General features: G+C 35.4%; 2 protein-coding genes across 4 annotated transcripts in view; one reads left to right on the top strand and one right to left on the bottom strand.

Moving 5' to 3' along the window:
• The first annotated feature begins 353 nt into the window (after nucleotides 1–353).
• The window catches only part of LOC149726273 (bromodomain and WD repeat-containing protein 3-like), a 28264-nt gene continuing 15867 nt past the window's right edge, over nucleotides 354–12750 (top strand). Inside the window, exons 1-16 of the mRNA XM_089889923.1 lie at nucleotides 354–531; nucleotides 668–726; nucleotides 912–941; nucleotides 1241–1300; nucleotides 1701–1932; nucleotides 2180–2343; nucleotides 2985–3125; nucleotides 3461–3541; nucleotides 3975–4067; nucleotides 4467–4652; nucleotides 5101–5391; nucleotides 5733–5867; nucleotides 7222–7350; nucleotides 7652–7877; nucleotides 8478–8540; nucleotides 8818–9010. Coding sequence (XP_089746049.1) covers nucleotides 507–531; nucleotides 668–726; nucleotides 912–941; nucleotides 1241–1300; nucleotides 1701–1932; nucleotides 2180–2343; nucleotides 2985–3125; nucleotides 3461–3541; nucleotides 3975–4067; nucleotides 4467–4652; nucleotides 5101–5391; nucleotides 5733–5867; nucleotides 7222–7350; nucleotides 7652–7877; nucleotides 8478–8540; nucleotides 8818–9010 — 2108 coding nt within the window. The 5' untranslated portion in view covers nucleotides 354–506. The remainder of the gene's footprint in view (nucleotides 532–667; nucleotides 727–911; nucleotides 942–1240; nucleotides 1301–1700; nucleotides 1933–2179; nucleotides 2344–2984; nucleotides 3126–3460; nucleotides 3542–3974; nucleotides 4068–4466; nucleotides 4653–5100; nucleotides 5392–5732; nucleotides 5868–7221; nucleotides 7351–7651; nucleotides 7878–8477; nucleotides 8541–8817; nucleotides 9011–12750) is intronic.
• On the bottom strand, nucleotides 9244–12656 carry LOC149726276 (ribitol-5-phosphate transferase FKTN-like). 3 transcript variants are annotated; one of them, XM_089889934.1, is made up of 2 exons: nucleotides 10323–12656; nucleotides 9244–10144 (listed from the first exon to the last, which is right to left on the bottom strand). In XM_089889934.1, the coding sequence occupies exons 1-2, from the start codon at nucleotides 11200–11202 to the stop codon at nucleotides 10062–10064; spliced, it is 963 nt and encodes a 320-aa protein (XP_089746060.1). In that variant the 5' UTR covers nucleotides 11203–12656; the 3' UTR covers nucleotides 9244–10061. The 3 variants fall into 3 exon arrangements, with proteins under 3 accessions (XP_089746060.1, XP_089746058.1, XP_089746059.1); XM_089889932.1 differs by having other exon boundaries at nucleotides 9244–12082; nucleotides 12188–12635; XM_089889933.1 differs by having other exon boundaries at nucleotides 9244–12082; nucleotides 12432–12635.

Here is a 12750-nt window from a genome sequence, read left to right as displayed (position 1 = left end):
GACACTCTTGTTGCAAAGGGAGTTTACGCTCTATTGATTTCGCCAGCTTTCGTTTTGTCAGTAATCACTTTTCGTACAACCTTACAGTTGTTTTTTTTTCATTTTTATTAATAAAATAAAGCAGGTCAATTTAAATGCAATTTAAACTAAATACATTTAAATTAACAATTTATAAGCTTTTTAAATTATAATTGGATGTCCGTTGCTGTTTTTATAAAATATTTTGTTTTATTCTATGAACATGGCGCCCTCTATAAGTTATAGAGGGCGCCATGTCTTTGAAAAATGTACGGGAAAGAAGAGAACGAGAGAAAAAGTTTAAACCAAAGTATGAACGCGAAGTATTGACTTGTTCATCTTTTATTCTTAGTTTTCAATATTTGGTTACGTTTCTGTGTTATGTAAATTGAAGATATTGTCGTGTTTTTAAAATCATACAGCCGTCTAGTCTTTTATTTTTAAGTATATCACGATGTCGTTTATGTTGTAATTCTATTGGTCGAAAAATGGAGAGTAAAAATTTGAATTTAGGTAAATATATCTGCTATAGTTTTGTTCGTGAGTAACCTTGGCATTAATTTATTATACCAACCTATTCAAAAGTTGACCTAGTCACAAAATTGGTCAAAAATTATGCTTTAATATAAATGTTACTATATTTTGGCAGATTTGTATTTCTTGATCGAGCGTTTTCTGTCCAAAGGTCCGTGTGCTCCTGTTTCCAAGGTTAGTGGTGTGTATCTGACATTGTCACTTTGTTTACAAACTTTTGGTTGTGCTCGTCATGATTTGGAAATGAAACAGAATAGCTGTGTTGTTATATATTTCACTGCATGTTATGTGAGGATTTTTACATTAAAAAACATAAAAATAACAATTTTCTTTAATTTCTTTGTACATCTGTGTTTCAGGTTTTGCGGGAAGTTTTGAATTCATTGAATGTGAGTTGATTTGGTTATTACGTCATCAATTAAACAAACAGCACCATCGTATATTAAATATTGAAATTAAATAATACTTTCCCCCTAAAAAGATGTTCGTAATATTGTAGTAATGCTTTCACATAGTCTTAATGCATGGTAAAACTCAGGCCTAAATCCCTGATCTTCTGGTTTTAGACCTCCCCCATTCTTGAGTATAATTGTCATGTTATATGCTTTCTATACACATACCGTACAAGTTTGTAGTAAAACTTTATATTTGAATGTTACATAATTTTATAATATTGGTCCTACCACAGATTGTTCCCAAGAGATTTGATTGGAAAGGTGGACAACATGTTCAGTCTTATGATGAATGGGTTAGTTAAAGTTTCGTCTTGGATTTATAATATTGTTGTTTGTGTTTGTATGTTGTATATATAGACATTGTACAACAAGTGGTTTGTGATAATAATGTATGTCATTGTAGCGGTAAATGAATTGTCCTCAAATTTTCCCAAAACAACTTGATTTGGAAAAATATCTTAGTAATAACTTCAGCGTCCAAAATAATGGCAAATGCCTAGTGTTATTTTGGCACGACTGAATAAATGTTTTGGTTAGTTGTTACAAATGTATTTTACTTGTTGTTGTTACATTATGGAAAATTACTTAAATTCGTTTGTTAATAATAATCATGCTAAAGATTCCAACTTAGATCGTTAAATGTACATGCAAGTGTTTCTACTTGTGAATTGTTAAATGAATTGTTAATTACAGACACGTCGCTTCTCAGATGTGGGGGACGATCATCTTCTTGTGTTATGCAACCATATAACTTCGATGCTCGACCAAAAGTCACTCAACCGTGGAGAAACCTCGTTGTTACAAGTGGGAAGGAATTCATTAAGCAGTGATGAGGACATCGTGTGGAAGTTTTGTCACACCGTTGCAAACATCAACGCAAAACCGATGATTCCACCTCATAATTATAGGAAGAAACAAAATTGGAGTAAGTTTTATTGCTTTGATTATCTGAATGATGAGCAGACATGGATAATTCTGCAAGTAAAGGTGTTTTGTTTGTTTTTCTATAAAAAAGTTTTCACATTGAAAAACTTAAAAAAAAACTTTTATTCCAAAAAAGTGAGGCACTGGCCCAAGGCATATTGATAGCAAAATTTTATAATAATGCATACTGAAAACCTACTGAGTTTTGTTGTATAAAGTTTAATACAATGTTTTATTTTTTTTCTCAGTTCACTCCATAAAGAGTCGTGAATACGGTTGCGGAAGGCTGAAACAAGTGGTTTGTCCTGTTGTACCTGTGTATGGTAAAATGAACATGTGTCTACGTGTGTTGGGTCATCTGTCTTCTGTTTACTGTGTTCTATTTGATAGAACAGGTTCCAAAATATTTACAGTAAGTTAAGTGTTGGTAATTTACACCTCATGCTCACTGTCGAGTTATAACATTGGTGTCGTCTTATACACCAGACACACATAGTGTATTCATACACCTCATGTTCACTGTCGAGTTATAACATGAATGTCTTCTTATACACCAGACACACGTGGTGTATTCATACATCTCATGCTCACTGTCAAGTTATATATGGGTATCTTCTTATACACCAGACACACATGGTATATTCATACACTTCATGCTCACTGTCGACTGTCGAGTTATAACATGGGTATCTTCTTATACACCAGACACACATAGTGTATTCATACACCTCATGTTCACTGTCGAGTTATAACATGGGTGTCTTCTTATACACCAGACACATATAGTGTATTCATACACCCCAGGCTCACTGTCGAGTTATAACATGGGTATCTTCTTATACACCAGACACACATGGTATATTCATACACTTCATGCTCACTGTCGACTGTCGAGTTATAACATGGGTATCTTCTTATACACCAGACACACATGGTGTATTCATACACATCATGCTCACTGTCGACTATCGAGTTACAACATGGGTGTCTTCTACTCAATACACAATGAATGCCAGACACACATATTGTATTCATACACCTCATTACACACAGGGTTCAGATGACAGCCTAATCAAGTGTTGGTGCGCGTGGAGTGGTCGATTGTTGTTCACCTTCCGTGGCCACCAAGCGGAGATATGCGACATGGATATCTCATACGACAACATTCTTCTTGCTGCGGGGAGTTGTAACAAAGTAAGTCACACCTTGGTGTGCCAACTGTCACATTAGTTTAATTATAAGCAAGCCTGGATCTTAACTTTAATTATTTAAAAGCAGGGCTGACAATATATGTTTTAGCACTCCAGTTTTACAAGTTTAAAACAGCTTTTACCCTGCTGTTAGGTGTCCATGCAAACAAGCAGAGCCAAAGTATATTGCATTCACCACATTAATCAATGAGGTTTCCTATGTTTGATGAATATGAGTGTAATTTAGTGTAAACTGCATTTAAATAGTCAATCCTAATTTTACTTAAAATTGAAAAACTTTGACAGTCATGTGTTTAATATGTTAACCATGAAATGCAGGAGATTCGGGTATGGGACGTACAGACAGCAGAACCTGTAGCAGTGTTACAAGGTCACTCTGGTATTCTTACTTCTTTAGAGGTTAGTAGGGCTACTTTAGTTGTACTAAATTGGAGCTGTGGCTCTCAGTGGTTGGATGCTTGCATCATAACCAAAGGACACTGGGTTTGATGCTTAATACTGGTACAGATATGTGTATATGATCTTGGACAAGACACAGTGTTCATTTTATGGGTTGTAGCATCCTTGGAATAATGGACCTTTCTAAATTTGGGTCCCATGAAGTGCCACGCTACCCAACCCTTAAAAAACAATAAAACTTTTATCCCAAAGCTACAACAACAAAGAAAAAGTATAAAAACCTGGAAAGTATTTTGCCCTAGTACTACTTCAACCTTAAAAGGCTCTGACAGAGCTTCAATCTGTTCCTAAATTCAACTCTGTATATCTTACTTGAGAGATGCAGATTAGTTTAATAGTTTCTCTTTCATTTCAATGTTGTTATTGTTTACAGTTTAGTCCTGTAGTAGAGTGTGGACGTGGTTACCTCATTTCAACGGGCAGGGATGGGAACGTATGTTTCTGGTTGTGGAATATTAATAACATGGTTTGTACTTTTTTCCATTTTAGTATGTATTACTTTATACAAGCTCTTTAATTTTATTTATTTTTGTAAATATTATTCTTTTATTGTATGACAAACAGTCATATAAGTGACAAACCTTTAGTGGCAAAAAATAATTTTGTTTTTAAAACCCCCCTATTTTTTACTACCGTGACATTTATGTATTATGTGGTACCTGGCCTGCCTTTGACGATAGTCGTAATCAAAGGGTTAGTTTAACAATGTCTCCCTAGGTTTTGTTAACAAATTAAAGATTGTCTAAAAAATAAATGAAAAGATGTCCCTCTAAATTTTGTTAAAAATTAAAAAATGTGATGCCCATGTCCTTTGCCAATTGCGACAATCAAACAGTTTGTTCCAAATATCACAAATAATTCCCAGGAGTTCAACAAACAACCAGTAAAGTTTCAAGAGCGTAGTCGACCGGGTGTTGGTATAATGTGCGCATCATGGAGCATGGGGGGTAGGTTTGCGGTGGCTGGAGGATCCGATTCTATCATTCACGTTTATTGTATTTCACCCGGATCACCTGAACCTCTTAAGTTATGTGAACTGTCATCGCATTCTGTGAGTTTTTTTGAAATGTTTTGTTTTATATTTGATTATCTGAGTAATGTAAGTGGTATGGTAACATATCACCATTTTTAAAACAGGCGAAACAGCTCAGGTTTAACACCCAAAACAGGTTTTACCAAGTTGTTGGGTGCTATATAATAAGTGGAGCCAAAATGTGTTGCAATATGCATTCACCATGTAAACAATAAGGTTCCCTATGTTTGACAACTATGAGTGTAACTGCATTTTAACAATGTCACCCCAGATTTTATTCTGCTGTTAGATGTCTATACAAACTCTCAGAGCCAAAGTATATTGCACCACCACATTAATCAATGAGGTTCACTATGCTTGATGAATATGAGTGTAATTTATTGGCCAACTTTTACAGCGTCTTTTTTCATAACAATGTTCCTTTTTTCTTTTATAAATTTCTCTTTAATTTGCCTTTTTCTCGCAGGATAAAGTCGACAGCATCTGGTTCTCTCATTCAGGGCTTCAGTTTGCGAGCGCCTCATGCGATGGTCGAGCTATTATATGGAGTTATGTTGAAGCTGAATGGAGGTCGCTAACTTTAAACACAGATAGGCGTCGTAATTTAAACGATGACGGAGAATTTGTTTCTATGTCAAAAGTTCGTGTGATAATGGTGACGTGGACGTGTGACGACCAACATATTATGACATCACATTCAGACTTCAGCATCAAAGTTTGGAAAGTGGACACTGCTAGTTTACTTCATGTATTGAAGGTAAATGTTTCAGAATATGTTACATGCGCTGTCGTGCAAGGCATATTATAAGTCTGTTAAAGTCTGTTGTATTTGTGAAAGGAGTGTGTTTTGCCTGCCATCCGCAAGATTTTATGAGGAATTGAGCCCAAATATAGTAGGGTGAAGGTCGAAGGAAGACAAGACACCTTTAGCACATAATATCCAATTACACTGATCGTATTTTATACAGTTAACAACGGTCTATGGGAGTAGTGGGATTTTTTTACCAAATAGGATGAGAAAGTTTAATGAAAAGGTGTCCTATCCTCCCCCACCCTATTATATATATAACAACCCTAAATCACCCCTACCACCCACAGGGTCACGAGGATGAGGCTTATTGTTTAGAAGCCCACCCTAATGATGGGAGAATATTACTCAGTGCTGGACATGATGGAAAGATATTTCTATGGGACATCAACGATGGCCAACAAGTTATCAACTTTCATAACTTGGTATGCATGTTGTGTATGGCATCATAAAATTCAGTTTTGGTACAAATATGATCATAGATATACATACTAGGGTCTTTATCTAAAATGTTTCGGTTTAAATCAAAAACCATATTCAGAAATGTGAGAAGTTAAAATAAAGGAGATTGCTAACTAGGGATGTGCCAATTTACAAAAGATTCGGGTTCGTACGAACCCGAATAAACAGAAAAGCTATTCGCACGAACCCGAATAGATTCGCGTGTGACGTCAGCAACAAAGTGTGACGTCAGCAACTTCACGGTCTCTTGCGTCACGTATGTTGTTGAGCTACTAAGAGTTGGCACTTTTGTTCACTTAATGCACAGCGCTAACTTGTTCATAAACGTAAACCCATTCGTATACCTAATTCAACTCGTTCGTAATAAACTAGGTCAAAGCGTCTGATCACGCGTCCACCGCATGTCATGTTTATCAGGCGCGTGTAACGTCGAGGTTACTTTAGGTCACTTACGAGTCAACGTGATACACAAGTAAACTGCATTAGCTGATAAATATAATGTTTGTTTAATGGAGGGGAGGTTAAAATTTATTTGAAAACAATTACAAATTAACCAATTAATTAATTACAAGTTCACTAATAACTAATTAATAATAATTAAGCAGGTAGTTTGATTTTTATCCGCTATATCAGATTTTTAGGTTTTATTTAGTCAAGTTATTTAGGTGCATTAAAATCTCGGTAATCGGCAACTGTAATTTACAAAATATCGGTGTCGGTTTGAATATTGGTCGGGCTCTACTCAATGTGTTGCAATAATTAAAACGCACAATCAAAGGGAGATTATTAAAGCATCGTTAAAGCGTAGTTAAAACAAAGTAGACTCCCGGTTTCTTTCTCACATTCCATTTTTTCCACCGTTAAAACAATAACCTTGCATCGTCTTCTGCGCATATATACCACATACTTGCTTACGTCACACACGTGTTTTGTCATAGACGGCATTATTCGCCGGGGAATTCCACGTGCTGTGGTGCAATCACGAAAGCAACCTGTTGTGTCGACGAGTTGAGCATCAATATAAACTGATATATTTTATGACGTGCGTAATAAATAATCGCACACGAATCTTGCGCAATATTCGGGTTCGCGCGAATATCAAAACTGTGCTGTTATTCGGCGAATCTATTCGGGTTCGGGTTCGCCTTGGCACATCCCTATTGCTAACCAAAGACACAAACTTAAATACAGTGGCGTATGTACAAGTACAATTTTTCACTGGTATTGAACCAAGTTATTTTTAAAGTCATCTACAAATTACTAATCTGAAGTTACTTAAAGTTAAATTGTCATTTTTATATTCTATTTATATTCTAGTTAGTCGGGCAGGGGCATGGGGCGGTGTTCGACGCAAAGTTTTCACCAACGGGAAACCACATTGCATGTACTGACTCACATGGACATCTTATATTGTTTGGTTTTGGGGACGGAAAAGTTTATAAAAAGGTAAAAATTATAATGGCTTGCAAGTGTTTTGTAAGGAATTTAATTCAAGTTCACGTTATGTTCCAACATGTTACCGGTGTTACTTTTTGTTCATCTTGCTTATGATCATGAATATTAAATAAAGAAATTCTCTGTTTTCGTTGTAAAAAGAATTTGTATGCTCTTGATACATATAGAAAATCAGTATTTTTACTTTAAAATCATTTCTGCTTGCTACAATCATGGCTACTTCAAACAATTCTGCATCAAAATGTTGGTTGTTTTAAATAATCAATTAATGTACATTTGTCCCCCACCTCAGGTTCCAGATGAACAATTCTTTCACACCGACTACCGACCTCTACTACGCGACATGTATGGTGCGGTGGTTGATGAACAAACCCATCAAGCACCAAACCGAATGCCACCTCCGTTCCTAGTAGATGTGGATGGTAATCCTCACCCTGCACCATTACAAAGACTTGTACCAGGAAGGCAAAATATAACGACAGATGCTCTTGTGCCTGTGGTGGTAGCAGCTGATAATGGTAATTGTGTGTTTTGCATATCTTGCTGCATAAGAACCTAACATGGCATGCAGGGTTAAAGTCGCCAAACTTAAAAATACAGGAAAGGCTGCGATAGTTAGACATAGGTTTCTGTGAAAAAAATCTCACATACAGGTTGTAAAAACTTGTAATGTTTACTGATTAATGCAGTGTAGACAATTCCAGGGTTGGCCTGCCTACCCTGCCACCCCAAGTTTGGCGCCTATGTGCAAGATCTGTATATGCAGGCCTTGGAATCAGTTATGATACTTTATGTGAATAATCTAAATATCATAGCAAGAGGTTAATTTGATGAAATAATAAATGTTACAAATTTAACAACTTAACATATTACGTAATATTATAAATTTAACCGCATACAGCATTGTAAGCCTGCAAACCACATTTAACAGAATTTTAGAAATAGCTCTAATAAGCTGTACTTGGTAAAAACATTAATAACAAACCATCAATGTTATAAAGTAGTTATTTATTTATTTAGGAAATGTTCGTGAAAAGCTATTTCTAATGTTATGAAGACTGTGGTTCAATTATTTCTAACATACATCACAGTAAATTATTATTACATCACAACCACAGGTGTTCCTCTCATTGTGAACGAACAACCAGATATTGTTGCAGATTTATCCCCACCACTAAATGGTAAGTTAGTATTGGAATATTTAGTTTTAGGCATAAGTTTTTATCTTGGGTACCTATTAAAGAAACAGTCATGGCACACTGTGTGTGGCAATACTTTATAAAAAAGTAGTATAATCTTTAAGTAGCACTTCACCCAAATAACCCACTTGGCTGATACTACATTCGCTTATGTAAGAGATCCTGACTGTTAGTCCCTTAATATCACAAGATATTTTTAACTTCTTAAGCACTAGATCAAGCATTTGGCACAGTTTACTTATACATGTTGTTTATACAGAAGTCAGAGCCCCAGGGGTCCAGTCCCCCACAGTTTCCCCCTCACGTAACACCCCCCTTGGGTTACGACGTGAGGGTGAAGTAGTTGGGGTAAGGAATAGTAGCTCGCCCCGAAGTGAGATTGCATCAGCAGCTGACCTGTTGGTTGTACAACGACGGGAGCTCGTGCCACTGCTGAAAACTGCTGTGAGAATGTAAGTTTATGATGTAGATATGACTCGCGTTGTTTTCAGATGGCTGGCTATGATAGTTGTTGTAACACAGTTCCTGCTTACAAGTTACCACGCATGTAACTTGGTGGGTGATTGTTTACATAATCCTGACAGTTTGAAAAGCTCATTAGACGCCACAACTCGCGCTGACAATTGGTAAATCCATTGTTTTTTTTCATTTAAGAATACCCCCAAAGAGTGCTTTACATAAGAGCTAACGTGTGTAGAATTTATTATGTTTCCTTAAATCTGACTACAGATTAAATGATAAGTGCATTTTATAAATTAACAATTAGAGAGCAAGCAAGAATAAAAACAAAAGCCATAATACCAGAGTATCTTAAAAACTACAACTGCATGTTAGAAATCAGCGGAAAAAGGTCACAAAAACCACAAACGTATATTATAAGTAAGTGGGAAAAAGATTTTCTGATTTATTTTTTTTGGTTATGTTAAAAGCCTTTCAAACTTATAATACAACTGGTTTGAAAAAACACATACAGTATAAGTAGCATTTACAACACATTGGTGAACACTGTATATAAGAAAATATATAAGTAATTATTAAACATAGCATCAGCATTATGATTACAATGCTTGGGAGTCAGAATTTCAATTTCCAACACACTAAAAAGGCAATCCATGACTAGGTGTTGGGGTGATAGGCCAAACCTTGGCTAAATCGTAGTTTCTCAAGGATTCATATTTATACAGAATGGAAGAGAAAAAATTACAAAACGTTCTTTTGAAATTCAAAGCAATTCTTTTACTTCTTTCAAAATATTAAACACGTCTATTTGATTCGTTGAGCTAACTGGATAAAAATAAACTGGATTAAATGCAGCATCGTCCCATAGGCCATTCTCCACTATATTTTTGGGTGATGTTATCCAGTTATAATCCTTAGTAGGCTCTTCCCATTCACTACCATATTGTGTAGCTATATATGTCAAAGTATCACACGGTACACGCACTTTCAAACCCAGTAGATCACCCCAGCAGTTTGAATACTTAGGCTGAACCAGTTTGTACTTTATACCATTTGGTTCTGTGAAACCTGACCAAAACCAGTCCATTTCTTCATAGACAAAATACACATCCAGTTTGACACCATCCCTGTAGAATGCAAGCATAAGAGAGTCATGTAAGCGTCCCGATTTTAGATGTAAAATAAATTTGTGAAGAATTAAATTTTCAATAAGTTTCATTGAAAAATCAGTAATTTTGACTTCAATATCGACATCTTTTGCGTAAGGTATGACATCACATTGTCTAAACCAACCTAACAAATTACCCGAACTTAATGTGAATGGTATCTTCAGTTCATTGAACACCTTTGAAGCTGTTGTTAGAATACGCATGGAAGTTGAATTATATTTTACATTTTCCTCTGTGATGTTCTGTTCGTATTTCTGTTTGAAGTTGTCTGCACGCATGTGGTTGCATTCTATAAACTCTGAACTTTTCAAATCCTCCAAAAATGTAGTTGTTTGGAATGGAATGAATAATTTTCTATCGTAAAATGGAAGAGTTAAAGCAGTTTCAAACACATTGCTATCAACAGCTTGAGCATATCTTCGAATTTTGGTTCCAAATCCAAGAATGCCCCCTTCAACGAAAGGGTTTAAAACTTCAATTATTTTCCCCCATTCAATATTACTTATTGGAGCAATCCAAAGGTAGCCATTTCCTCGCTTATGTGACATCATAATATGAATTATGTGATGATTATCAACAATCCATAAGTGGCCAGGAATTTGAATTGGAATATTTTCTCTTGGATCTTGCACAAGACTTACATAATTTAATAGAAAAATCTCTTCGATTTCTTTCATAGTTGCTTCCTTCTGTGCCATAAACTCGCTGCCTAATACTCCAAATGTCATCAATGTCGCTTTACTGTTAGATTGAAGCAGATTCAAGCTTACAAGATGTTGGCTATCTTTTCCCATTGCTTGAAGAATGTCAGAGTCAAACAACACTAACTGTACATTGAGTTTTTCAAATATATTACAAAGTTTTAGCAGAACATGATTTGTTCCCTTTTCATTTGCTTGTGAATTAAACACCACCCATAGTTGTGTGAGGATAATAACAACTGCACAAACCACACATAAGACCTTTCCAAACAAAAACAACACTTTGTTTTGAACGCGAAATATTCCGACTGACATTTTTCTAGTTTTCTATTTCAATGTTTTTTTTTTATCTTTCCAACTTCAAGCTGCAAACTTCTTGCCAAGTATTTTGTAAAATGCCTCAAACTTACAACACAGCGATATGTTTTTTTTATTAAAGAACTATTGTAGCCAAGAACAATCTATTGTGAATGAATAAAATAGGGCAGGAAGTCCAAAGAATGACATCACAAAGGTCACTGTTTGGTTTTACTGAAACATAAACTCAACCATATATTATTGCTACTTGGATGGCGACCGACTAAACTAGTCGGTCGTGGTAACTATGGTTACCGCTTTTTTTTATTCGGCCGACTAAAATTTAGTTGGTGGTTTTTCACATTTAATCGGCCGACCAAGTTTCTGTGCATTTCTCATTACAGAAATAGTTGTTCAAAATCGACCGACTAAAATAATGAAAAACCAAATTTAGGCGGCAACTAGTTTAGTCGGTAGCGGAGAATGCCATTCTTGCTGTTTATTACCTGCATAAACATAATCAAAAATGCAAAATATAAATATTGCACATTTATATTTTTTTCGACATCTACATAATTATAGAACAGGGGTTCTTAACCTTTTTCCCTTATTACCCATTGCTATCAAGATTAAAGTCACATTACCAAAAATCTAATTTTATCTATTTTGCCATATTAAAAATATAAAACAGCTTTATTCAACAAACACAACATTTAACATAAAGAACGAAATTGATCATCGATAGTGTCAGTGATACATTTGCTCTTGTTTTTTGTGTACAACCGATGCAATATTGGGTGCGATTTTGGATACTGCACAACGCAAATCTCAGATCTAACAGCTTGTTTCGGGATTTTGATTTCAAAGCAACAACGCTTGGAAATCCTGATTCACAGAGCTAAGCAGAAAGGAACGTAGTCAACAATGTTAGTGGTGATTTATAGATAACTGAAGTTATCTGCTGGCACAGTTTAAAATATGAGTTTTCTTTTGAGTTAAATACCTGAGTGCTTCGTGCGCTCTCAACATGACGCTTCATTCTTAAAAGTTTAACTGAAAGATCTATTCGACAAAATATAGCTCGCTTGTCTCAACACACAAGAATAAAATATAAAAAAACAAGCGACGAGAACTAATGAGAAAATAAATCACTATGACGAGACCATTCTAAATATAATAAAATAATACTGTGTTTGTTTGGTTGTTTTGAACATATAGGACTCAAAACATAAGTAATAAAACTTTACCAGTTACAGCTGTGACACTGTTTGTTACATCTATAGTTTTAAATATTCTGGTTCAGCTGATCACCCATCTGCTATCCGGAAATTAATTACTCATAGGTTATAAACCACTGTTATAAAATATATTCTTAATTAGTGGATTGTTGCAACCCGCCACGTATGTGTGCGCCGAACCGTACACGCGTGCCTTCTTCGTATCGTTTTCCGCTATAGATACCGTCAATGTAATATAGGTCAACGTCGGTCTATACTCTATACTAACTTTGGTATAGATAGACCAATTTAGGAAACGGATTTTAAAACAATGAGGCGTGTTTTCCTT

The sequence above is a fragment of the Ciona robusta genome, chromosome 12, assembly GCF_009617815.1.
Source record: "Ciona robusta chromosome 12, ASM961781v2".
Taxonomy (NCBI): domain Eukaryota; kingdom Metazoa; phylum Chordata; class Ascidiacea; order Phlebobranchia; family Cionidae; genus Ciona; species Ciona robusta.
This window is presented reverse-complemented; position numbering and strand designations above follow the sequence as displayed.

Coding starts and splice junctions, on each gene's coding strand:
- LOC149726276 (XM_089889932.1), bottom strand. CDS start 11,202: ATGTCAGTCGGAATATTTCGCGTTCAAAACAAAGTGTTGTTTTTGTTT.